We start from the raw sequence: 26,173 nt of genomic DNA, 5'->3' as shown, positions 1-26,173 counted from the left end.
TTGGAGGCTAATCCTACCGTTCTTTAACCATTCAATTATATTCTATTATGTTATTCCAGACACAGACATTGGCCCCCACCAGTCAATTATTCCTGGTCGTGAGACACAGCAAGAAAAGGGGAGATTTCCCTGAAGAACACTAATCCCCTTAACCGTCACCCTTCCACAACTTTGGACAAAGTGGCCTACATGGTTGGTCAGTAAACAAAAGAAAGCTGACAAAGTATAGACATTTTTTCTCTTTCTTGTCTTCCTTCTGCTCAGCAACATCCTTTTTTTGACCACAGCAACCCCTGCAGTGAGAAGCCCATTTTCATCACTCCTTCTGGCCACACAAACACACAGATGCAAACAGTGAGGGCTGGCTAGGCGCAACCAAGGGACCAAGGAAAGCCGCATAAAAACAAGAGCCTCCGTAAGCAAAACAGAGAGGAGAAACAGTCAAGTAGAAAAGCTCGGCCAGTAAATCATACAGCTAATTCCAAAGTTGTGTGCTCGTTTGTATAGTTCAAGCAACCTATAATTTTAAATACAAATGCGGACCTTTCTCATTCTGACTGCAAGGAGCCTGGCAGCATTATATTTGTATGCTATATTACCATAGAAACAAGCAGTGCAGCTCTCACCCACTCTTCCAGATAAAAGAGGAAAAGGCACAAGCAGAAACCTCTGTCAAAACATGATGATAGCAGCACATAACTCCAACAAACCAAGTGTCATATGAGGGTCATGTCTGTGTTTGGAATCCTTTCCTCTCACATCAGAAATGTTTTGGCTCAAGAAAAAAAAAATATATATATATACAGTATGTATGTATAGGATGGGCAAATGTAGTATACATAGTTTCCATTTATCAATCTATTTAGAATTTGAGATGAGATCCAATGCCTTATATGGCCCAGGTGCAGACAGGAGGCAGAATATCATGAAAAGGCTGCATTCAGCTGTGACTGCCTAGGCTCATTGAGATGTCAAACAGCAGATGTCATTGCATTATATCATGAAGTGAGTGCAAAACAATGAAGGAACCAGTCACCAACAACAGTTCACTAGAATATGGAGCTGGATAGCACCACACCTACTGGATAAAGAAACATGGCCAATAGGAGAATACCTGGGAGCAACCTGAGCCAGCTACTAGGCGTTTGTCAGAAAGCTTGAACGAAATATATGCTAATGCAGTTAACACTAATATTTGATTTTAGTTGTGTTGGTGATTATGATGAAGTTAATTTTCTGGCAGGACATTTTCAACAATATGTATGTTACACATTTAACATATTTTAACACCATCACAATCATTTTCATAGTGCAGTGACATATAATGGGGTGAATGACGTTTCTGTCATTGCCGCTCCGGGCTCGCCGCCCCAGCTACATTTGAATCCCAGGGACTAAACATTTCGCGACAATGGCGTAGCAGTTTATGGCACCAACATATCTTCCAGGGATGAACCCTCAAGAGGTTGTTTATAATAGAGGGGCATGCTGCTGCTTGTCCAATACAAAATAAGGGTTTCTGACAGAAATAAGTTCTGTGGATGTTAACAGTGCTGGGAATTCAAAGGTTTAAATTATTTTAAGATAATTAAAAGAGAGCATCAAGTGGGCTTTCCACAGTTGCATAGCAACACCTAGAAATACATGTACGTGCTTCCCCAGAAGCTGCTTAGTGAGAAGTGAAGGTTCTGCAGGTTACCAATGCCATGTTTGCAAACAAAGATACATCTATTAGCTGTACCTAATGTTTCAAGTGTCCATTTGCGTTTGGATGTGACCAGCAGCTGTTCGGTGTGATAAGAAGATTCTGCAGACCACGTTTGCTGTTTCCAAACATGAAAGACATCCAAAAGTGTCCAGATGTACCTCAATATGAGAAAAATAACTCCACCAGTCCAGTGTGTGTATGAAAGTTGCAAGGAAACATCCTCCTACCTTTATGGTTGAAGAGCCCCTCCATCTCCATGGAAGACCTGGAGTGAGCGATACAGAGCATGGAGCAGGGTACGATGCCCTCCTGGGCTGGAGAGCGGTCTGTGGTCCGCACCAGGCACCAGTCGGGCTTGTCATGGAGTCGCTCCAGAACCTCCACAGTCTGGCCTCGGCGCACGGTCAGCTCCCCACTGCTGCTCCCGTTACTGGCCACGAAGTCATGGATCACCACTGTTAACTCACAGCCACCGGACAGCTGAAATGGATAGAGGGCAGAAGTCAAGTCTGTGAAAACCTATTGATGTATATCTGTATACCATGTTGGTCACATGTTTGCACAAATAATACAGTCTCCACAGGGCACTTGGTGAGGTTAAATTATGTCCACCAAGTCATTAAACAAATTAATGTGAAACTAAACACAGCATGTATGTGTGCAGTGAAAAACTGTGATTAGATTATTGCTAAATTGACTTTAGGAGGAACGAATCCTCTTGGAAAACATTGATTTTTCCAAGGGGATAGCCTGCAGCCACTGGTATATCTGGAGCCAGTGTGCAATGATATTTAGGACAGAAACACTGCGTAAAGAGTGTCTTATGATAGCTGTTAGAGGTATCTCATCCAGTCAGTATTGAATCCAGTCAATCCAGTGTTGTGGCTCTCAGATTATAAATTTGAAAGACAGACATTTCCTATTATTTTTCCTGCTACATATACTGATGACAAAAAGCAAGTTGATTCAGTAAAATAATTTCTGAATAGACTTAATGGATTCGCAGAACAAAAAGCAAATATTCCCCCTCAACATCCTTTGCTAACAGCACATGCACTGATGATTAGTGACTCATTCTAGCACAAATGAACAAAACGTCACTGACGATCTGGCGTCTGAGTGTCTATGAAAAGAAACATTAGATAGGGGTGGAACAGTAATTTTGCTCACTGGTTATTGTCAAAGGTATCTCGGTACAACACGTGACTGAAAATGCAGCTGCTTATCGCTATTAATGTTTCGATGTGTGTTCTGTGCCCGACCGTGAAAGATATACAGTAACAGTACACCAGAGGATGCACAAATTCAGTTATACTCCAAAATTGAAATGCTAAAGCACATTTCTCAGTGTCTGAGACATGGTAAACATTGTATTGAACACAAAAATGCAAATAAATACCGCAAACATCCAATAATGTATAGCTTTTCCTAATTCAAAGTTTTCAAGTTATTAATTCCTCACTAATCGTCAGCAATTTGCAACTTGTAAACAGTGACATATGCCTATATTAAATAATTCTGAGCCATGAAACCTTCAGTAATTTCAGTCATCTTGTGGGCGTTTATATTCAATATGTCTTGATGGCAGATGAACAATGTCTTATGCACAACTTATACTATTAGTCATACAGATAATAATACTGTAGCCACACTCTCAGCAGACTAAAATTATTCACACATCACATGCTTTTCATAGTTTTACTGCTGCTTAAACTGGACGTGCTCCTTATTCATAGTGTTTGTTTGAAATGTACATGCAGTTTTCCGTGTGTGCTACACAACTGAAACAGATTGCATTAATTAATAATTTCAAAGATGTTCGCTGGCTAAATGTCACAATAGTGCCCTTTTTTACAAGCACATTATTTATAGCATACCCTTTGGTAGTGTGGTAAAGCCAGAGAGCTGAGGAGCTGAGAAACGGGATGTGAGCTCCTGTCCTCCAGCCTCTCCATTGTTCTGCACTCCCTCATCACGGCAGAAGTCCCAAAGAGCTAGAAAACTCTACAGCGGTATGATTTCTACAGCAATCCACTAAAAATGTCCTAAATCACAATGAGAAGACGCTCACTGGATAAACATCAAATGTCTGGAAAATAGTCAAATTTACTGAACTTTTTATGGAATATTTCCTCTAGGAAAAACAGCACCAGACAATTACAATCCGGATCCATTAGAACATCCAAAGGCTAGAAGAAAAGTTGCTGCCATCAACAAGCGCTCCTGTGGGTGCTTACAATCACACAAATTAAGGTGAAATGATTCCCTGTTGTGTGTTTCTTCCTCGTAGCGGAGTGGTTAATCCAACCTTTTCTTTAAACAACTGTTGCCACAATTTAGCACACTAATGTCCATCTATCAACAAAAGACGCACCAGAAAATTAGTCGAAAAAAACCCAACAACACAGTGGTCGCATGTATATTTCTACGTTTGAAGCAAAGTGCGAGATCGATAGCTGTGAGGACTTAAAACTGTGCTCTCCAGTCTGGCACACAGACGAGCATCCTCTGTGAAGAGAGTGTGGGAGGCTGAAGCTGCTGATACACAAGTCAGTCACTAAAGCAGAGACACACGCAGGAACATGGGCGCGCACACACACACACACTAACACAAACACACCACTGTCACTGCCTCTTGAATGAGAGGTCTCACAGAGAGTCCTCACAGAGAGAGAGAGAGATAGAGAGAAGCATTCACAAAGTGAGATTGAGATGCACAATTTACATTTGCATGTGTGATTGTGTGTTTTGTATATTTATGCCTGTGAGTATGTCCTTAACTGAGGCGACAATGACTAATTAATTACTGTCTGTGATAGTTTTAACACAAGTGGACCGATACACACACACACTGCTCAGCTCCTCACCTTTACAATTTCATTTTATGTTACGTGAAACAACCAAAAAGCTGAGCTTTGCTCTGACAGTTAATTAAACAACCACAGTCAACACACTAAGCTCATTTCCTTATTTTCCTGTTTCCTGAGGCCGAGCTGGGGAAGGTCCAATTCAAGTGTGAAAATAATGACCTCATGTAAGAGTGCATTGCTACATTTTATAATTAGTATGACATGAACGTATGGAACATATCTAACGTATCTATGTGTGCTGGTGTGTGTGTGTGTTAGCCTTACAGTTGCTCATACTGAGCGTAGGAGGACAGGCCTTCTGTGGTGCTATTACCAGATCTAACAACGACCGAATATCAGTGTACCCAGAGAGATACGATTCTCTCTCTCTCTCACACACACACAGTTTTAAAGCTCTGTCAGATGGACTGTTTCTTCCTCCTAACACAATCAAACACTTACACAGGAAACAACTTGAGGAGAGTTGCCTGCATCTAACCAGTCTGCAGCTTCTGATGGTCATGTCACTGTGTGACGGCACATGGATACAGACCAATGACAGAGTAGCTAGCTACTGACTGAATGAACTGAATGAACTGAATGGTGAATGGTGAATCTTAAAAAATAAAATAAAACTGGAAAAACTGACTCTTTTGTGTATCACTAAAGTTCTGCAGACTAGATTTTAGGGATGAAAAACGCTGGAGATTGTGTGTTCCTACCTTATCACTGTCCAGTGTGTTCTGGGATGTACGTGAGGCGATGGAGATGGTATCGGGTTGACTGCTGGCATCTCCCTGGCTGTCCAGCTCCTCTCCGTCCCTGCAGGCAGACATTATCATAACATCATCATCATTAGTATTATTAATAGTATTTTTTAGGCCTTTTATTGGTTGTATTTTTTAAGGAAACTAAAGAAGCCTAATTCCAGTGCCAAGTTCTTGTCAACTTTTAAAGAGGAGAAAGCATAATGACTGGAAATATCACCAACTGGCACGGGAGCTGCAAAGAACAGGACTGGAGGGCTCTGCAGCAGGTGATTAAAACTGCTGAGAAGATCGTTTGTACCTATCTACCGAGCATCAGTGATGTCGGTGAGGTGAGGTCCCTGCGCAGAGCCCAAAGGACACAAAAAGACAGTGCCCACCCCAGCCACAGCCTGTTCACCATGCTGCCATCTGGAAATACATATAGAAGTATCTGCTGTCGCATCACCAGACTGCAGAGCAGCTTTTGCCCCCAGGCTATGACACTTTTAAACTCCAATTAAAATGAATCCTCCACACTGCACCACACAAAATAATTTATTTCTGTATACCATGTTGTACAAGGGAACTACAAACTGCATCTCATTTTACAGCCCTGTTGGAATAAATTTACCTTGTACCTTGAAATACTGGTACTGGAGTTCATACACTGTAACACTCTGGATTCTGAGATGTTTTTTGCTCTGTAGCGTCATTATTGTTTTTCTCCAGTATGGTTGCAATGCTTGATTCAAGCTGTGCCCAGCTGCAGCGTTGGTCATGATTGGAAAACTGATTCAATGGTTTTAACATTTTCTACTGTATTAATTTGAAATATTTGTTGCATGCAGTACACTTAACTGTTTTATCATTGTTATGATGGCATAACTGACATTTAAAGTAATTAACAACATTAACAAAAAAGTAATACACTGTTAGCTTACCGTCTGCCCTTATGTTTGGTTGTGGTGGCTTTTGGGATGTGGATAGGCTCCTTCAGTGCTCCACGCAAGTGGACAGTTCGCTCCTGGATGACCTCCCGAATGTGTTTGATCCAGTCCTGCTTGTTCTCAATACTTGAAGCCTGGGACACAACACACGATTGGGTCAGATGAAATTTACAGCTTTCAGTATGTACAGCTGATATGTCTGCAGTGTGGCCAGGTGTTTTATTTCCAGCTTTGTCACATACAGACACAGACAGAACATGAAATCAGCAACAAGAGAGTGAATAGCAGTGAAAAATAAAAGTGTTTGCCCTGTTCACTTTGCCTGAATGAATTAATTGCTGACCCATAACACAGTATCAGTTCTAATTTAGCAATTATGTAGTTTTGTCTGGTCCCACATGAGTGCTTTGATCCCTGCAGTCTTGTATTTGAGTCACAGAAATGTGAAATGATGGCAACAGTATCTCCTTAACTCCACTTAGGATTCCACAGAGAGATTTTAGACTTTTATTTTCAGCCTTGTGTTTATTTACGTCACTGAGCCACTGCGACACTGTATTTTGTGTATGACTATCCTCGTCTGTGTCTTCTCCTCCTTCTTCACTTAGCAACCAGCAGCACCAAGGCTGCTGTGTTACATAAAACACAGATAAGGATGGTCATCAAAAATTATGTAATAAGACAGATAGCTGCAGCACACACATTCACACATCGTAACACTGGGATCCACGACTTTCTGTCTTTCTCTCAAAAACAAACACATGCACCCTGCATAAAACATTGCTTCTGACTCACTGCGTGAGAACTACCAAGTTACGTGTTAGTTTGGATTGTGACCTATCAACTGGTATGCTAATGTTTTATGTGTGATGAGTGAATAAGTAGCAGAAAGTAACACTTTAACCCCCTACAGGGACTTAACTTTCTTGGATGAACAGAGAAAACTATGTAGGATTTAGTAGGGGTGGACTACAGACATGGAGTGACTCTTCTTTATGTGTGAGCAACTTGTTCGCTCCTGCAAAAGGAGATTCATATGGGGGCTATTTTATACTTAGTACAGTACTGGTAGTGGGATTGAAGTAACATTTCTCACTTAATTCATATCATATTAAAAGAGGAAAAAGCTGTTTATTCAAAATGACTTTGTTAATGTAAATATGAATGCAGAGACTAAACATTTTCCCTTTATCTTCAATATTAAAATCAGCATGTTGATACCTTGAGGACGATCTTGTTGTCTGAAGTCGGGGTCCTGCCCACCCACAGGGCAAACTTACAAGGATCTCCCTCCACATGTTCTGTCACTCCAAGCTCTGATGTCTGAGGGGGTAAATAACATGTCAACAAATTCACATGATACATAAAGAAAAAATTATGCGATAAGAATTTGTAACCAACATATAAACAATATGTGTCAGAGGTCTTCCAGCTGACCCAATTACTAAAAACTAAGGATCAGTGCTGAACCAAACCAGGTCTTAAGTTTATACTTTTGAGCCATACTCAGTCTTAAGTTAGGTCCAGCTTGAATGTAAAATAAATTTGATTTGATCAACAAAACCTGAAATGACTAAAGGAAGAGTCTGATAACATGAACAACACAAGCTGAGTTAGGCATTCAATACACATGACTTTAATAACCAGTATATAACAACTATGCATCCAAAGCTTCCTAGGATCATTCATTGATGGCCCTAGTAAGTTTCACAGTACATTGTAATTGACTTCTCAGCTGACATAATTGGTAGGGAAAAATAACAAACAATATAGTCTGTTAAAACAATACATTACTTACAAAGAGCTTGCTCTTGTACAGGTACTTGCTGCGCCCGTTGGAGTCTTTGACTTCCTTGCTGAAAACAAGGGACATCTCGAAGAGGAAGAGGTGTCGGTCGCGACCCTTCCGGATCAGAGTCTTGGGATCCCATACCTGGAAGGACTCCTGTAGTATCAACTCTCCCTGTGAGTCAATGTTCCCATCAAACCCTGAAGTAGTCAAGGGAGAAGAAGAAAAGTACAATTTAGGGGTGTTAAGTGTACAGTATGTACAAACATGTTTGTGGGTGGCAAATGGAGGAAAGCGATTGATGACTCACATCTGAGTGGTTTGTGTTGAATGAATAAAAAGTGAGTAATGCAATTTCATTCAAGTTGTTTCATAGGAAACATCCGACACTCCGAACACACTCAGTGAGCAGTTGTACAGGTGACTTTTAAAAAACCTTGTGAGTTTCATAAATAGCAGAGGCGACTGTGTATGTGAGTGTGTGTGTGTGTCTCTATACCCACCATCAAGCATAGAGAGGTGCATGGCGTCATTGGCTCTCTTGGGGACACTGAGCATCACCTCAAGACCGTCCTTGATCTCACCTTTACCCTCCTCACAGCATGTCAACAACTCCTACAACACAAGCACACAAACAGAGACATAAAAGACATTTAAATGAGAAAGCCAAGAACGCATTAATGATTTTGTTAAATGGTTCCTACTGTGTGCATTACTTTGTTTGCTAAAGGTGAATATTGCTAGACCAGATCTCCTTCCATATATTTATGTTTAGGGCATGCTGTACCTTGAGAAGGAGCTGGTATTTAGTGATTCTCTGGACTGGTTTGATCAGGTAAGAGGAGATAGAGTTGGCAAGGCGATGTCTTTGCTGGATTTCCTGTAAATCAAAAAGGGAAACAGACACATGTCTTAAAGAAGCTAAGGTCTTCATTATTCTAACACATGTCCTGTACGGCCAAACCTTGAGAGCTCAAAAATCTCTATCACTAATCCTTGAAATGCATTTTTTTTTTTCATCAAACTCCAAGAAGTATTATATGGATTAGTGTAAAACTCATCCTGACTCTAATATCAAGTTAGTGAGTTATTATAAATTTAAACAGTAGTGATACATTGTTACTTACATCAAAGTAGGGTCCAGCATGTTCCAGGATGAGCTGAGTGGAGTCTGGCTTGTTCTTACAGTAGTTCACATACATTTGGAACTTATCAGCCTGAGCAGGAGAAACATCATCAGTGCTTTACTCACAAGCTCTCAAAAGTCTCAAAATGTGTAATACTCTATAGGCCTAATGTACTAAAGAATATTATGTTTTCGTATTTAAACCTAATATGAACCTTCATTGTATAGAAAAAAAGATGCTGATATAAACAGAAATTAAAACAACGTAGATATAAACAGCTCAGGAATACAAATAAAAACTTGTACAGAACTTGTAACTTGTAGATCTCTTACCCAAGTCACAAAACAATGGCCGACATCCTCTGGGAGCTGCTCATACTTCTCCAGCTCCTTCAGGAAGATACTGTACACAGACCGAAAGATTAAAAAGAAGCAGTGGACCACATTTTGCCTGTTCACTACTCCTGAAAAAAAAGAAAACTGTTAAAGAAAAATGTTGCAGATTACTGCTCTACTGACTTGTGATGAAACTCGTAGAGATCCTGCATGTTCCCAAAGATGATGTGTTCCTTGTTGACAATACCAGGAGGAATCTCCTCCACACCGCTGGTCATCTCCCACAGGTACGTCTGCACAAACACACAAACACACACCAGAGAATAACTACTTAAAAACCTAGAAATGTGATATAAAAGCATCTGATCATCATATTACATACTTCAATGAATCATTTATTCTTATTCTGTGAGCAAACTACTGAAATATCGAAAGAAAAAGTACAGAGAAAAAGTGCAACAAAGTAAAATATAAGGACAAAAGATACAAATTAAGACGACATTTACCAAATCACACTAGGGCAATGAATATGACTCCATTTGACTAAACAGTCAATTCACTACAAGTCAGTAAACAGTTAATTGTGTAAAAATTTAAGTACAGTGTGTCTGTGTTTGCTAGAATACTTACATCCATACACTCCCGTAGGTCTCTGACGTAGGCTTTCTCTGTTTGTATCAGCTCAGCCATTATAAATCTGACAGGACATGTACATTGAAAGAGGAGACACTGATGAACATGGCCAGGAGCTTCAGCTGGCCAAATATAAATTATAAACACCTGTGGCAAAGACTAGTATGTACAAAATAAACACCCCTCCAAAAAACTAAGCATTTAAAAGATAAAGAATTCACTCTACTGTTTTTCTTAGAAACTTTTTGTTGTAATACCAGTCATTCCACATAACAGGAAAGTCTGTATGTATTAATATCACATACAAAACATTATGTTGACGGTGCAAAGAGAATGTGTGGTAGCATTTTAGCTAGGGTGGGAATTGCAGGGTACCTCAGGATACGATACGATACATGGCTCACGATAACCATAATATCACGATACAGCAATTCTGCGATAATCGATACATCGTTTGACAATCCTAAAGTGATACATCAGGATATCTGTCTAACTATTATTACAAAATGCCTGTGAAAAGGTTTGCTATTTATTTGCTGTAAATCCAAACTATTAGAAAACAGCACAATTCTGCTCTGTAAATAAAACTACAGAGCAACTATGAAAAATTATCATCAAAACATTTGTTTATAAAAACGCAAATTCACAGAATTTTTTAGTGCAAATACAAATTGCTGTGTACCACCTAAGTCTAATCTCTACATCACATTATATTAATAACTGTTCAGTGACACAGCATTGTGCTGCCCTTTCTCTTCCTACTGATAGCTGTATTTTTAGGCCACTGGGAATAGTGAGTTTGAGTTTTGACCCTTTGGGGTTGCTGTACCTGGTCTGTGTGGAGTGCAGAAACGGTAGAGTAGCAGATCAAGACAGTGAAGTTAGCAGCTCTTTTTTCATTTCACAGAGCTCAGGAAACATGTTCTTTAAGTGTTTGCACAGTATGTTCAGCATGTGAAGCAAAATGTGTAGTTTATATTAAGATTCTATTTTCGCGATCGCGATGCTAATGTTTGTTAGCACGTTAATGGAGATTCCCATTATAGGTTAGCATTGAGCTAACCGTTGAAGCGTACTTTTTTATTAATATTATATATCGATAAGATGGGCTGGAATATCGATAAAGTATCAGGAAAAAAATATATATTGATGTATCGATTTATTGTCACACCCCTAATTTTAGGCATCTATTTACTGGTCTAAATTCATGCATCCATGCATAACACCCCCCCATGGCTCACTAAAACATATGTATTATAATTTACAGGCAGTTCACGGCTCCCCCATGTATAAATTTCCCCCACAAACCATTTAAAACTAATTACCACAGATATTCTATACTGCGTCAGGAATACTGAATCATTTTGTGATAAATGCAAATAAGGCATCCTCTCAGGTGCACCATAAATTCTCTCCATTTGTTTACACACTTATTTTGAAGATTTCTGTGTTCAATATGATGGTGCTCATGTCCTCTGGGTAATTTAAGTCCACATTATCACTAAACCTAACAATTTTAAATTAATTGAAAACCTTTCTGCAGCTATAAAACGTTAATCATAATAAAACATAATATGTTTCCATATGTTTGCAGGAAATTACTGAAACATTCATCCAGGCATTTTTCCAGGCCTGTTTAGGAAAGCAGCGATCAGACGAGAGTGTGCCAGGGCAATGTCTGTTGCACTTACTCTTTCCTTCGTGCTGACTTCCTCTTTTCCTCGTTGAGCTCATGGGCAGCATCCCTCAACTTGACCTCTAACCCTGGGGCACTGGCTGGGATGATGTCCAGCTGCAGCTCTTTACTCTGAAAAGGAGACTGGCTTTTATGTTGCACATAACAGGCATGGGGGTCATTCACTAGTCAACACACCAATGTGTGATGTATTTGCTTTCCCTTAGCACCTGGTGGTGAACTCGTGGAGATAATTAGGAACATGCAGTGACAGTAGGTGAAAGTCAACAGATTCTCCAATATCTATATACAACTGACCACCTGGTGCAAGCTCTCATACTTGAAACTACAATAAATAGAAAGCCAGAGGTAGTTTGTGCAATTAAATTGTTCAAATTAAATCAGATTTTTTAAAAATCTTTACAAAGTCTAGAGATATTATTACTGTAACTTGTGCCAGGTATCAAAGGCTGTGTCGTCTTTCATTATAAGGCATCAACGCAAGGTTTTAGCATAAATCATATGTATAGAGTTTGTCGAAAACACATTAGTAAGAACATTGTTGACATCTGTATTCTTCTTTGATTTTTATCAATGGTGTGCACTCACAGCCTTGTTGGAGTCTGAAGAAATGCCGAGCGCTGTTTCCAGGCAGGTTCGGTATTTGTCCATGCGGAGAGAGAAGTCCCTGTAGCGCTTGTCCACAGAGGACACCCATTTCTTTATCTCCAGGGCATGGGCGTGGCCCTTGTCACAAAAACCATCCGCCAGCTGGATCAACAGCTTTACCCGCTCTTTGGTTTGCTGTCAATAGAGAAGAGATGGCCGCAGAGAGGCAGTGCCAGTGGGGGAAAGGTAGATGAGAGAGAGAGAGAGAGAGAGAGAGAGAGAGAGAGAGAGAGAGTTAGGAATCAGTGTGTTGCTTGATGGACATAATAGCTTGTTCTCTAACACAATAACAGTCACACACCAATGAGGAAAGAGGATAATACACTGCCCTGGGAATGGGCCTCACAGTAGAGCACAGGACTTGTGCAAACACCCACACACACACACACACACACACACACACACCCACACACCCACACACACACAAAACACAACCAGCCGAGCAACAAGCACAAAAGTGCGCACATACAGTTTCTACGTGTGCCATTTTATTAAACATAAACACACATACACGTACCTTTGCTGTGATCTGGAAGTCTTCGTGCTCTTTTAACAGCTCCTGTGTGTGGTGAATGCTGGAGCCTGTGGATGTGTGTGTGGACAGGTAGAACTCTCCAGTGTCATGGATCCACTCCAAGGCCTGAGGAACCAACCAATCCCAAGTGAGTACATTTACACTGCAGGACTTTTTATTACACAATTTGACACAGTCTCTATAACTATCCAAATCTGAAGACATGGTACAAGCTGGTACACTAGGAACGCTACAAAGTCTTGGGGTAGTTCGAATAATTAACCAGCATCATCCATTCCTATCCAGTGAAACATCTGTTTATATTTGAACTGATCAAGGTTTGATATTCATAGAGTTTCCCACTGTACAGTTAAAGAATCCCTTTATAATGCCCCCAATTACATTCATGAAAATTACAGATACAGAAATGACATCATTATGACACAAGTCATCAGTTTACTTTGCAGATACAATCTGTTCCCACCTATCAAACATCTGACTTATCAATACATCTCTAACATTCAGTTGCAAGGAGGTCCTACTTAGCTTCTATTATTTGTAATGTCTGTGCATTTTATAATTAGCAGTGGCGGAACTGGTCCAGTCAAACTGTGAGACCAAAAATTATTTGGGCCCTGGGGATAAAACCTGGATCGCCCTAGAATAGCCATGTCCTAGAAACATCTATGATGTCATCTGATTTTATTGGCTAAGCACATTGCTGTGCGCCTGTCCTGTGCTATCCAAACACCACAAGAGGGAGCAATGTGCCTTGTATTTACCAGCCCTAGAATAGGTATGAGAGCTTAAGGCCCACAGATTGTAATTCACTTCGGCTTCTTGAAAATAGAGTTTCCAGAAGTCAATGTTAAAACACTCAACACACAAAAGTCTGCTCAGTCTGTGGAGTGTGAAGAGATCTTGGCTGTTACTAAACAGTATTATCCAAACTCGGGCCACCTCATGGGTCCTTGTATCATTTAATAATGGCTGATCAGAGGCTTGCTTGGTTGAGAAAATACTGAGTGTTCTTGTGACGTGACCTTTCATTCTAGCTCAGATCTCTTATTCTTCTAAAACATAGAAAAACTTCCAGTGGTTGGAATGTTCAGTACAGCCTCAGGGGTAAAAATGAGCGGTGAGACTTTTTCTCTTTGTCTGGCAATGCTCTATAATAAACGTAGTGTTTAATTTTACTGGACCACATAATGATAGCTGTCTTTAAGACTGTCATTGTTGCAAATGTCTGCCAGCTTACATCATTTCCAGTATTTTTGAAATGTATCATTACTAAGGAAACACAGACCGCTTGATTTAAAAAGAGAGACAAAGCAAGAGGGAAGTTGCAGCTGTACAGTCAACTTGCTGATGTAGTTCCAATCACCTAACAGGCAGGAGGCTTATTTCTACTTACTATTTCTGACACACACAGGATCATAAGCACACACCTGTTTGGCGCTGCGTTCAAATACCACATATTGCTGGCACTGGTCCAGCCTCCGCTTCCTCATTGTCCAGAAGTGGAGCACTCTGTTCTCTCTCTGCAGCAACTCATTCAAGATATCTGATGACACAACACAAGCACACAATATCAATGTATTCAAGATGTTTGTTACAGTATGTCAGCATTTTACAGGAACATAACAAAAACCTTAATTTATTATTCTGTGATTTTAAGAAACAGTAAGTGGATATAAAAAAAAAGTTAAATAAGCTAATAATAACTTCTTCTTTGCAATGATAAGATACAGAAAAGACAAGGGGATTATCAAGTTGTCTACTTACTCTTAACCTGAGTCTCTGGAGCTTTGACATGGGACAACATGCCGGGCATGTTGACACTGTTCCTGTGCAGGTACTTCAAGAAGACATCAGCATTACGCCTGGCTAATGTACAGGCCTGTAAGTGTGCAGAATGAGAACAGATGTCACACAGGGTTAATAGTAATATCCTATTGACTAATCAAGTATTGAAAATTAGCTCAGATATCACACAAATCGTTGATTAAACATGTCTTTTCTTAAAGATAAATTGAAATAACTTCATCTTTCTCACCTTAAGGAAGGCCTCTTTCTGCTCCAGATGTTTGCTGACCATGGGAGTGACGTGGTCTGAGTCACTGTTCGGGCCCAGTTTATCAGCACCACCACACCAGTCTTCTTCTCTCTTATACTCTTGCTCCAGGCTTTCTAACACACTGCACACCTGAGACATAGATGATCCACTACATTTAACCACTGTGCAATGCAACACTGGCCTTCTCCTGCTCCAGACTGTCATGCAACCTGCATAGTGCAGGCGCAAGCTTTCCAAGTGTATTGATGTTCACAAAGGAGAGTGTAATTCCTGTTGTACCTGTTCGGAGGTCTTGTAGAAGGCTACAGAAGCATTAACCAGCTTAAGTCGGTCCTCCATCTTCAGCATCAGCTGCTGCCAGTGGTCTGCCACCTTCAAGTCAGACAAAACAAATCAGTTACGACTGACGTATTTAAAATAGCAACCCCCTCAGCTACATTATTATCCTTGTTCTCTTTTAGAGATGGATAAAATTGTAAGAGAGCAATACCTTTTCTGCACAGTCTCTGATCATATCCATGTCGTAGTGGTTTGCCTGGAGTAAGGCCTCCGCCTTCTGCTGTACCTGCAGCGCACTCTGATGGGTTTTCTGCATGGGGGATATGGGTGAGATACAAAAACAATGAAATTCATGAGTTACATGAATCTCCATATCACAATGATTGCTTTGAAAATAGGAGCCCAGCTTCTGGTTGACCCCACAGGGCAGTTTGGTGGAGGGTGGAGGAAAGGCTAAATAGATAAAAGCATTGTCTGATTATAGCGGAGTTATAAAGATTGTCTTGAAGTGAGCATCCAGGAGAGGAAATGAGCTAGGGAGGTAATAAAATGAATGAATTTCTGTGTCATAGCTATGAGCCTGAGAATAAGGCTGTTGCTCCTTGCTGGACTGAGTGCTGAACACTAGAGGGAGGTAAAACAGAAGGAGATAAAGGAAGAATGAAGGATTTCCTGCCACCTTTGATAAAGTCTGCAGCACCTGCAGGGTACCATCAAGGAGGACATTTTCATATCATTTGCTCCTTTGTGACCACGCAGGACCCATTGTGGGTTTATTTTCCTCATTTTAGGACTACAGTTATAGCATGTGTGTTAAAATTCAAGTCCCACATAAGCAATAATCGTAAACACAGCTTTCTCCTGAGTGTGCATCTTTGTGTTGTGTTTGTGTGTGTGTGTGTATGCGAGCTCTGTAGAAGTAGGTCAGGTACAGGCCTGCATTAAAATGAGCCAGACTCGACAGAGTTCAAAGGAAATGCACCCTGCATAATCAGTGGCAAAGAGAGAAAGGAAATAAAGAAGAAAGGTAAGCAGAAAGAGAAGAAAGAGAGGGTAGAGATTTATTTATAATTCCATTTCATGTGTGACTTGTGATGAGAAGGGGAGGCGGTGAAGACACATATGAACCTGAGAAGAGTTGGCGAAAGGTTGAACAGAGCAGAGGAGATGGTAGACGTGGTAAAAGATAAGGTAAAAAGGAGGGTGAAGAATGGAGCATGAAGGGATGAATCAAGGCAAACAAGATGAAAGGGAAGAAGAGGAAGAAGTGGGTTAAGGATATGTATGAGGAAAATGAAAGACACATGCAAAGGAAAGTACAAAGCACATGGATATCAACATATTGCTTCTAGATTCTTCATGAATAGAGGCTGAAAGAAGAGCAAGAACAGGAAAACTTTGTATGTATTTTTTTATTTTACCTCTATTGCATGTTGGAATTGTTCATGTTCCTTCTGCAGCTGTTCGGCTTCTTGTAACGAACTGGCTGTGATCAGACCAGCGTTCAGCATGGACTCACCATTACGGATCCAGCCCAGCACCTAAAACACACACAGCGCACGCGCACACAGCGCACGCGCAGACACATGCACACACACACACACACACACACACACACAAGTTTTGTTATTATTCACTCTTTACTTTTTAGTAGACTGGAAATATTTGCACAACTTACATCAGTTTCAGTCAAATTCAAAAATGGACCAATCCCTTGCAAAAAGGTGTAAGCTGCAGCCCAAATTCGTTCTTTCTTCTCTGTCCTCTATTCTTTGTTCTTATTTTCTTTTCTCCTTCCATTAGCTCTATAACATGCTCTGTTCATGTGCACCAAACTTTCTTTTTTTCCCACTGCTTCCCTAACCTCCTCATTCCTTTGCATCCTCACTCTGCTTCTGGTTCAGTCTCTGAACTCACATGAAATTTAACCTTGCACACATTTCCCAACCTACCTACTCTTTCCTTTATTCAGCCCTTTCTCCCCTTTGTACATAATCTCTTCAGCTACCACAAAACCTAGCACTGCGCACTCCTAGGTGCACACAAAATCCCATTTGCTCATAGTTTTGTTGGCCTAGTTCTAGCCAAAGGCTATGTTAAATACAGTCTGACCCCCCCTCTCTCTCTGACTCAGCAAGCACACCTGCTGTGTGGGTGATGGGCAGAACTGAAGCTTGGCTATAAAAGTGATGATGCAACACAACTGTGACTCTTGTTTTTCAGCATCTTCAACAGGACCTCTGTTTCCACTGCACTTCCAATGCCCCGAGGCAGGAAAGGTATGAGTTTTGAGCTGCTGAATATCAGAGAAGTTGTGTGCACATATGACATAACTCTAAGGCATGAGCAAACATCAGCAACTTCAGCAATAATGAGGACATGATTCATTTGTATGGTATGGCACACACTTAGATTTACATAATATATTCTAATATTTTATCATATAACTGCTTTGTTATAACCATTACTCTATCCATAATACCTTTTCTTAAGCTGTGCCATTTCATAATTACATACAGAAAGCAGCCCTAACAAGTACCCACCTCTTGGTTTGGGACATTTGAAGCAAAAGAAAAAAGGATACACCCTAAAAACAGCAACTTCAGTGCAGTAGTAATCTCTGGCCAGGACTTAAAGGCTATGATATTTATATCATCAGTAGCAGAAATATGCATGCTACAATTACCAGATTATGGTTGTTTCCAATGTTAGCCTAACAGGGTTGCAGTGATATCCCAGGATGTTGTGCAGGGGGTGTGTAATAAACAGGCTTTGTAAGGGAAAGGAAGGCAGAAGCAGTTGGGCTGTATATTTCACTGAAATCTGAGAAATCCATGTTAAAGACTACATTGCACAGTGGTTTATGATGTGTGCTGATCTGATCTGTGTGTACACTGTAAGAAAATCAGGTGTTTGTACACAGCCCTGGCTCTGTAAATGGAAGTGGCCCACATCCATCCACATCACACACAACACTATTCCAGCCGTTCCATCCATGACTTCTGTGTCAGGTAACGCTAAATGACGTGCCCACAGACATTCAGCTTATTTTCTAGTTTGCCAAGACGTGGTGTTATTGTGATGTTAGCTACGTAGCAGGAGAGTTGTGGGTATTGCTATTTGGAGCTGTTGTGCTGGCTCTGTGACCATCTCGTCCTCTCTGCATGTTAGCTTCACAGCAGCAACTGTAGCGACAGTTTGCTAACCCACAACTTAGCTAATGATAGTTCCTTGCTGTGTTGTTGTCGCTCTATTTCATGGTATTTGTCATGGTGTTGGATTTCTCCAGAATAACTACCTCAACCCTTTAAAAGTATTTACTACCTTAAGACAATTCTGATTTATTAACCACCATTAGCTGCACAGACATGCAGTATATTTCTGTCACGGTCCAGAGCTGCATATAAAGCACTGACTCTCTGTGGGCAGTGCAGTGCATTTTCTTTTTTGCTGCAGTGCTCTGTGGGTATAATTTTGATTATTTTAGTCTCAATTTCATATCTGCCACTACTTTTGTTCTATTTCTCAGTTTGTTTTTTTTTGCTTTGTAATATCAGTAGGCTACATTGCAAACTCCACACAATTGTGTTGCTGTGATTGTGCTACTCATTGAATATCAGGAGTCGCTATTTGACATGCTTGTCACTACCACAACAATAAGCTATGAAATCCTGTTTCTTTCCCTTCCTGTCAAGTCAGATTTTGTCGGTCCCATTTGTGTTTCCCTGAATTCCCTTTTATCTACCCCTTCTCTTTAAACCTTGGCTGAACATCCAACCATACTGTATCACTCTATTCCTCAAAGTCAGAAAGCGATATAGGCAGCGAGCGAGAGAGAAGGAAATAAGAGGGAGAGAGATTGTTGACACAGGATGAGTCATCTACCCATGGTCATGTACAGACAGAACTTAGTGTAGCACTTCAACACATGCTGCTGTAACATCATGCTGTAGCAATAAATTGTCAGAAAGGCTTTCCATATATCAGTTTGACCTAGGTCTTAAGAATAAAAAAAAGCATTGCAGAAAGCTGTAGGCCTGCATATATAGAGCATGTGAGCGTTCATGCACAAGCTCTGTCTTTCACTTCTAATATCTATCTATATCTAACACTATATTTAACTTTATCATAAATTAAATATTCTATATGTATATGCTTCAGCTGTTTAAAAACGACATTGTCTGTTTATTACAGGGATTACTCTTTTATAAATAAAAAGCCCAGCAGCTTTATTGTAGCTTGAGTGCTTTCAGAATCCCACCTTCACCTTCCGATCACTGCTTTAAAGCTGTGCCATTCTCTAAACTTGTAAGACTCTCTTGTCATTTTCTTCTTCAAGTACGTACCTGTTTGACTTCAGCCTGTAGATGCCTTAGTTGGACACACTGCTCCAGGTGTCTCCTGTGCTGCTCTGCCGCCAGGTCCAACTCCTGCTGCTTCTCATGGAGAAACTCCAGCAGGTCCTGAACCCGCGTGGCCATGTCCACGTCCCTGTCGCATAACAGCTCCACACCTGTACACAATAGATATTTTTGTTATGTCACCAATAACAATCTTCCTATTTATTCACTCAGTAATCACTTACTCACTAACTCACTTGGTACTGACAAGGAAAAATAGGTATTAAATAAAGAGGTATTTAGCAATTCTGCACACATCTCTTCCATTTTACCTGCACCTATAGAATATCAACAGCTGGATGGCTACATATTTCATAGTACATAGTTTTAAAATTATTTATGGCATAGACAGCTTACATTTTATGACATAAAGCAATGTTGATCTTGTGGGAGCTGACTAAATTATGTCTGAAAGCCATTTCCTACACATACCACATGACAAATTTCGCATTGACATAATCTGTACTCACATTTTAATTCTGTATTCCATAGCACCATTGTGTGTCAGGTGTGATGCTAGCTGCGAGGCTGGCCCTGATAAATTATTGTCCTTAGGCAAGCTTCAGGACAATAATAGCTTATTAGCATATTTACTATCATTAAGGTAGCCATGTAGCTAGCTGTAGCAGTGTAGCTGGCTTTGTGCAGAGCCAGGCATCAACTAGATTTGCACTGTGACAATGCAAATGCTCTGTATTTGTATAGCGCTTTTCTAGTCTTTTCGACCACTCAAAGCACTTTTACACTACATCACATTCACCATTCAAACAGAAACTAACATTTATACACATTCATACACTGGTGGAACAGCCACGGGCTCAGTATCTTGCCCAAGGACACTTCCACAGCCGCCCACAGACAGTCTCTGAGGTGAAACATCATGATAACACAGGAGGCGTGGTCCTGGTCATCTAAAAAGTATTTCTGTGTATGTGTGCGACCTACAGTGTTTTAACCTGACGGTGAGCATGACCCTTACAGATTAAGAGGCAAAATCTGTTGGGAAAAGCAGATCTGCCTCCCAATCCCTCCTCCTCTTTCCATAAATGTCTGTTTCATTCCTCACTCATTCACTCCCAACATATCCAGCATCCATCTCCTCCTCTCTCTTAATTAATCCCACATGTATCTGCTACTTGCAAATCAAGTTAAAATGAATGTGTTGTTCCAACAGATTCATCTCACCATATGCCCTACATATACCCGTAGTGCATTTAGTCTGTCCTTGAAAAGATACTTTAGGAAGTCTGTTTTTATGCCCTCACTCACCAGAAGCCTGGACCTCAGTGACATACTGCAGCAACTCTTGTCCCTGGTGGATGACGTCAAAGGTGAGGTTATTCATAGTAAGCGCCTTGTCTGCATGATGTTGTAGCCTCTGCTCAGCCAGGGTCAGGTCCTCTGTGTCAAAGTCACTCATCTGCTGGGACAGTTCCTCGTTCCATGACTCCAGGTCTGAGATGATCTAAGAGGGGGAAAGTAAACAGCAATTTTTTTCTAGGATTTTTGACGTCATTTGATAGTCGCATGAAAAATAGAGGAAGAGAAAGATAGTATGAAAATATATGTGGCAAAGGTCCCTGACTAAATTTCGAAGCCAGGATGCCAATGTTTCATGGCACAAACATTACACTGCTAAGACAACAAGACGCCTTACAGAAACTGTTTAATCACTGTAACCCAACTCCCTTTGCTGACTGCCATAATAACAGATAACATATTACACTGCTGATGCATGGCTGGTAAAGCAGATGTACCGAGATGTCAGCGCTCGTCTCTGACTGCCCACGCAGACTGAATCATGATACCAGGGGCACCTTGATCCTGGCACCATCCAGCTCTGTCTGTCAATGTTTTGTTTTTTTTAAACAAACTCAGGAGGACTAGTCTACACTTAATTTAAAAATGTACCCTCCTCTTGCACTGGGCATACGGAGTTACCATAAATGTAGTGTATACCGGAACATGTAAGCACTTTGGCCAGCCACTGTGATCAGTACACACATTTCTCTGTCAATATTAGTGTCGAAATGTGACCACCTGCATTGATGCCCACATATTTAGCTGAAAAATCTTTCTGTAAAGCAAATGTCAGTATACAACCTCCTGCTTTCTCTCTCCCTTTTCACCATTACCTTCACCTATACAATGCTCCAATTTCTCTGTGAAAGGGTGTGTTACTACTTACATCTGTACCTATTCTTCTTCACTAAGCCAAGTATGTAATAGCAGGACACCTTCTGCTCAAAGACAGCTGCTTACAATATTCAACTAGCACAGCAGGGAGCTCACAGGCAGTAAGAGACCTGCTGACCATTTAAACACAGGCGGACAACGGACTGTCTCCGTCAGACAAGCCTCGGCCCATGGAGACATCTTCGATGCAGTGAAATCCATAGTAAAGTTAACTTTTTTTTGTTTGTGTCTTGGACAAAGGTTTATTACAAATCCATTAAAGTAGTTTTCTCTATTATTCAAAACCATGACTTAACATAAAAGTCCTTTTCATAACCAGTAGGTTTTTTGTGCACATCCCCATTGAATATGTTTAAATACAAAAAGGAAGTTAATCCTCTTTTGCAATAAAGACCATTATTCTCTCTCCGAGTAGAGAAGCATACTTGCCTTATGACAGCAGACAAGGTACTGCAGGAATTGGGATTCACACAAATTTCCCTTCTATAAAATCTCCTCTGTATAAAAACGTGAAATTCTTGGCTAGCACATGAAGTAATCTTATCAAGCCTTTTCATAACACAATAATATGATACCCTCTCTAAGCAATATTACAATTTGTACAAATCTGGCAACAAATTAGAAACTTACCAAGCACTCATTTGCACCTTGCTTTCCTCTCCTCTTACAGTTAAGTAAAATGCCCTCTGTGTGCAAAAAGACCATTTCCCTCAACTACCAAGACAGTGAAAACTAACTAATGGAGGAGATAAGTCTCCTCTTTGACCTCGTCTTTTTTTTCCTCTGAGGTCTGCAGTGATACAGGTCTTATCGTCAGAGAAGAAAGTATTGTGAGACAACTGTATGTCTCGCCTCAATCCATGCCCTCACCTCAAACACACACATGCACTCAGGCCAGGAGGGCGGGTCACAGTGCACGTTCACGTGTGTGTGTGTGTGTGTGTGTGTGTGTGGGCAGGGAGTGGCGGGAAACAAATGCCTCCACCGCCCATCTTCATGCTCGAGCACTGTGTCATATTAATCCCCTGTCTATGTGTGTGTATGTGTGGGCGTACTCCAGTGTTCAACAGGAGAGATTAGCAGATTTGCCACCATCCCCTGACTTGACACGCAGAGCTAATGTTTGATTTATTTGTTTTTTTGGACTTAACAATACAGACACAAAAGAGTTGAACTCAACCACAGAACTTCTATTAGCACACAGTGGAGAAATGTGAAGTTTGTGCATTCGATAGGTTTTGTTTCTCATGTATTCTATAGTTGTCAAGAATCCACAATTTCACACATTTTTGTCTGTTAGGTGTTATGATGAGTCTTCCCATGTGTTCTTAAGCTTCCCATGTTTGTGTCTTGAAAGTCCAGCTGGCAATAGCAGGAAAGGTAAAGCAAATGTTGTAGGTATAATAATACCTACAATAATTACATAATCATCCGATCATTAACACAAACAACAGGTGTTTGGTCTACTATTACGTAAGTCTGTAAAATCAGGTTTGGCAGGAATTAAAAAATTTAACTGATTGTGACATGGATTTTGTGCATTTAAATCCCGCTCGTGAGGGTAGAGCAACTGTTTCTGTCTGAAAAAAGTTCCCCCCGACACCATCAAAATAGAATTTTAATTAAATTTTTATCAATCATTAACAACACACGCTATTGAAATAAAACAAAAGATTCTGGTTAGCAAATTAGCCTTGCTTGCGTCAGATCCCTTTTCAATTTTTTTTTTTTTTTACATGATTAACATTCATGCAACTTTAGGTCTGCTCAACATCCATACCCTCCCTGCAATGTCACTACGGGCCCCCAAGGGGGGGCCCGCCATGCTAAGGTCTCTGTGAGGCGGTACAATGTCCATGGTTCAAATCCTGGCCTATCCTTTATTCCATTTTGTACCCCTCTCTCTCTCAAGATTTCCTATCTTCATCTCTCAGACTAAAAAATTACCTTTTTTAGAAAAAAAAAAAAATCTAAATTCTGACCTGATAATAATGCCATTGGAGGAATACCCAGGGGATCCTAAAGTGACTGCAATTCATTGTGAGGGAGGCATGAATGTCTGTATCAAATTTAATGGCAATCCATCTAATAGTTGTTGAGACATTACACTCAAAACCACAAATCTGAATGTCATGGTGAAGCAAGAGAAAAAGTTAAGGTATCACCAAATTCATCCTCTTGTCACCAGGAACATTCTAACAAGCTATTTCGATATTTTCGAACTTTGACCTGCTAGTGGCACTACAGGAGATCATCAAAGTCATTAAGATTCATCATCAGGGCACCGTGGATTGTCATGCTGCTAGCGTGGATAAAAATGCTGTCCTCACATCACACTAGTGATGTGATTATTATTGAAATCCATGTCCATACACAGATGCTTTCATTCACCATATCCCTCACCATTGCTTTGCACAAACCTTATTTTTACTTCAACTATCCTCATGACTCAAATCTGATTCGGCAATCAAGAGAAACATAAAAAAATATTTTAAAAGAGCAGTTATCATATCTGAGCACCAGCTGAGAAAAGCATTTGCTCTCACAGTGGGATGTTAAGGAATTAGTGGATACAATGTAGCCAATTGCTGGTTGGGGAGCAGGAAACAAAATTGGAATGAGTCAGTGGATGAGATGCATCAAGTGGAACTAAATACTTTTATAATGTGGCACACACGAGAGTGCTGCTGTGAATTCAACCGAGCTTTGAACCAGCAGGAATCCTTGCTACACTACTAAATCTCCCTTTTACAGTGTAATGGTCTATCAGCTCAGAGTCACAGTCATTTTGGTTTTCACATGTAATTGATCTTTTTGCATTTAAGAAAAAAAACTACTAAGACAAAAAAACTAAAAACAATGGTTTAATATGGTATATTCACATCTGTCATTCCCTTTTTCTCAACTTAACCCATTCTCTGCAATTTTATTTTCACCTCCACTATTTCACCTTACTTTCTTTTAAAGCATAATAATCTGTACACCTCAATTTCTCCCATTCATCTACCTCCTCCTTCCTTTCTGTAATTTTAGAAATTCTGGTCCACCTCTGATATTTTTCACGCTCATTAGTGAAGCTCTTTTCCCCTCAGATATCCATATGCTTCATCCAACCCTGTGCATCCTTCAAACCCCATCTTCTCATCTACTCTTTCCGTCCTTCTAAGTCTATCTATTGCCTGAACATTGCAAAAATAAATATTCATCATACACCAAGCCTCCATCTCCTGCCTACTCACGTCGATGGCGTCCCTCTCAAAGATGCGGAGCTGAAGGAAGAGCTCCAGTTTGATCTTCCTTTCCTGGAACAGCTCCTCCATCTGGCCCTGGGCCTCGTCCAACTGCTGCAGCACGCTCTCAATGTGGGCCATGGAGCTGTTGTGGGGAGTCTTGTTGCTCGAGATGGCCGAGTCTCTGTGGAGAGCGGTCAAATACAGAGGAGTTAGTCATGTACATTGTATTTGTGGTCAGAGATCCCAGTTCTTGGGGAGACATCCCTGAGGAAGTCAAAGAAAAACACTTGTTATTTCTCCTTTGGAACAATTTCCCCTTTTCTTTGCTCAGTTTATGTAGTTGCATTCCAACATGGACCAGGGTGAGTTATAACAATGACAAACCCTGGTTTACAGCTAAACTCAGACAGCTAAGGTTGGAAAATTAGGAGGCATTTAGGAGTGGTGACAGGGCCGGGTGCAGGGCGTTAAAGTACAGGTTTAGCAGGGAGGTGCGAGAAGCTAAACAACTGTACTCAGAGAGACTAAAGAACCAGTTCTCTGCAAACGACGCCACTTCTGTCTGGAGGGGGTTCAGACAGATCACAAACTATAAACCCAAAGTCCTTCACTCCATAAACGATTTTCGCCTGGTAAATGAGCTGAAACAGTTCTACTGGCGCTTTGAGAGTCAATCGGACACCATCACCTGTGACTCTTCCGCTCACCTTCAGCCTCAGTCCACCACTTCTTCGCTCCCCTCCTCAGAGCTGGCCAGCTCCAGCCCCTCCCCTCCTCTCTCCATCACAGAGAGGGAAGTCAACAGTCTTTTCAGGAGGCAGAAACCCCACAAAGCAGCTGGGCCGGTCTCTGTCTCCCCATCCACCTTGAAGCACTATGCTGATCAGCTGTCTCCGCGTCCTTTCCCCCCTTCTCTTCTCCCTGTACACCAACAGCTGCACCTCCAGTCACCAGTCTGTCAAGCTCCTGAAGTTTGCGGACGACACCACCCTC

At 40.8% G+C, this 26,173-nt stretch overlaps 1 protein-coding gene across 3 annotated transcripts in view; it reads right to left on the bottom strand.

Annotated features, from left to right (window-relative positions):
• Window positions 1–210: 210 nt before the first annotated feature.
• Window positions 211–26,173, bottom strand: part of LOC123967709 (triple functional domain protein-like) — a 110,040-nt gene continuing 84,077 nt past the window's right edge. For 2 of the 3 annotated variants that reach the window (XM_046043900.1, XM_046043899.1), the window contains 24 exons: window positions 25,187–25,361; window positions 21,021–21,216; window positions 19,698–19,864; window positions 16,773–16,892; window positions 15,563–15,661; window positions 15,352–15,444; window positions 15,052–15,201; window positions 14,781–14,895; window positions 14,444–14,559; window positions 12,999–13,121; window positions 12,422–12,616; window positions 11,829–11,944; window positions 10,135–10,201; window positions 9,688–9,797; window positions 9,502–9,571; window positions 9,170–9,259; window positions 8,830–8,922; window positions 8,546–8,657; window positions 8,052–8,242; window positions 7,475–7,576; window positions 6,248–6,387; window positions 5,280–5,379; window positions 1,936–2,188; window positions 212–322 (listed from right to left, as the gene is read on the bottom strand). In XM_046043900.1, coding sequence (XP_045899856.1) covers window positions 261–322; window positions 1,936–2,188; window positions 5,280–5,379; window positions 6,248–6,387; window positions 7,475–7,576; window positions 8,052–8,242; window positions 8,546–8,657; window positions 8,830–8,922; window positions 9,170–9,259; window positions 9,502–9,571; window positions 9,688–9,797; window positions 10,135–10,201; window positions 11,829–11,944; window positions 12,422–12,616; window positions 12,999–13,121; window positions 14,444–14,559; window positions 14,781–14,895; window positions 15,052–15,201; window positions 15,352–15,444; window positions 15,563–15,661; window positions 16,773–16,892; window positions 19,698–19,864; window positions 21,021–21,216; window positions 25,187–25,361 — 3,055 coding nt within the window. In that variant the 3' untranslated portion in view covers window positions 212–260. Of the gene's footprint in view, window positions 323–1,935; window positions 2,189–5,279; window positions 5,380–6,247; window positions 6,388–7,474; window positions 7,577–8,051; window positions 8,243–8,545; window positions 8,658–8,829; window positions 8,923–9,169; window positions 9,260–9,501; window positions 9,572–9,687; window positions 9,798–10,134; window positions 10,202–11,828; window positions 11,945–12,421; window positions 12,617–12,998; window positions 13,122–14,443; window positions 14,560–14,780; window positions 14,896–15,051; window positions 15,202–15,351; window positions 15,445–15,562; window positions 15,662–16,772; window positions 16,893–19,697; window positions 19,865–21,020; window positions 21,217–25,186; window positions 25,362–26,173 lie in introns of all 3 variants that reach the window. The other variant, XM_046043898.1, reaches the window with a different exon arrangement.

Source organism: Micropterus dolomieu, linkage group LG03, assembly GCF_021292245.1.
Source record: "Micropterus dolomieu isolate WLL.071019.BEF.003 ecotype Adirondacks linkage group LG03, ASM2129224v1, whole genome shotgun sequence".
Classification (NCBI taxonomy): Eukaryota; Metazoa; Chordata; class Actinopteri; order Centrarchiformes; family Centrarchidae; genus Micropterus; species Micropterus dolomieu.
This window is presented reverse-complemented; position numbering and strand designations above follow the sequence as displayed.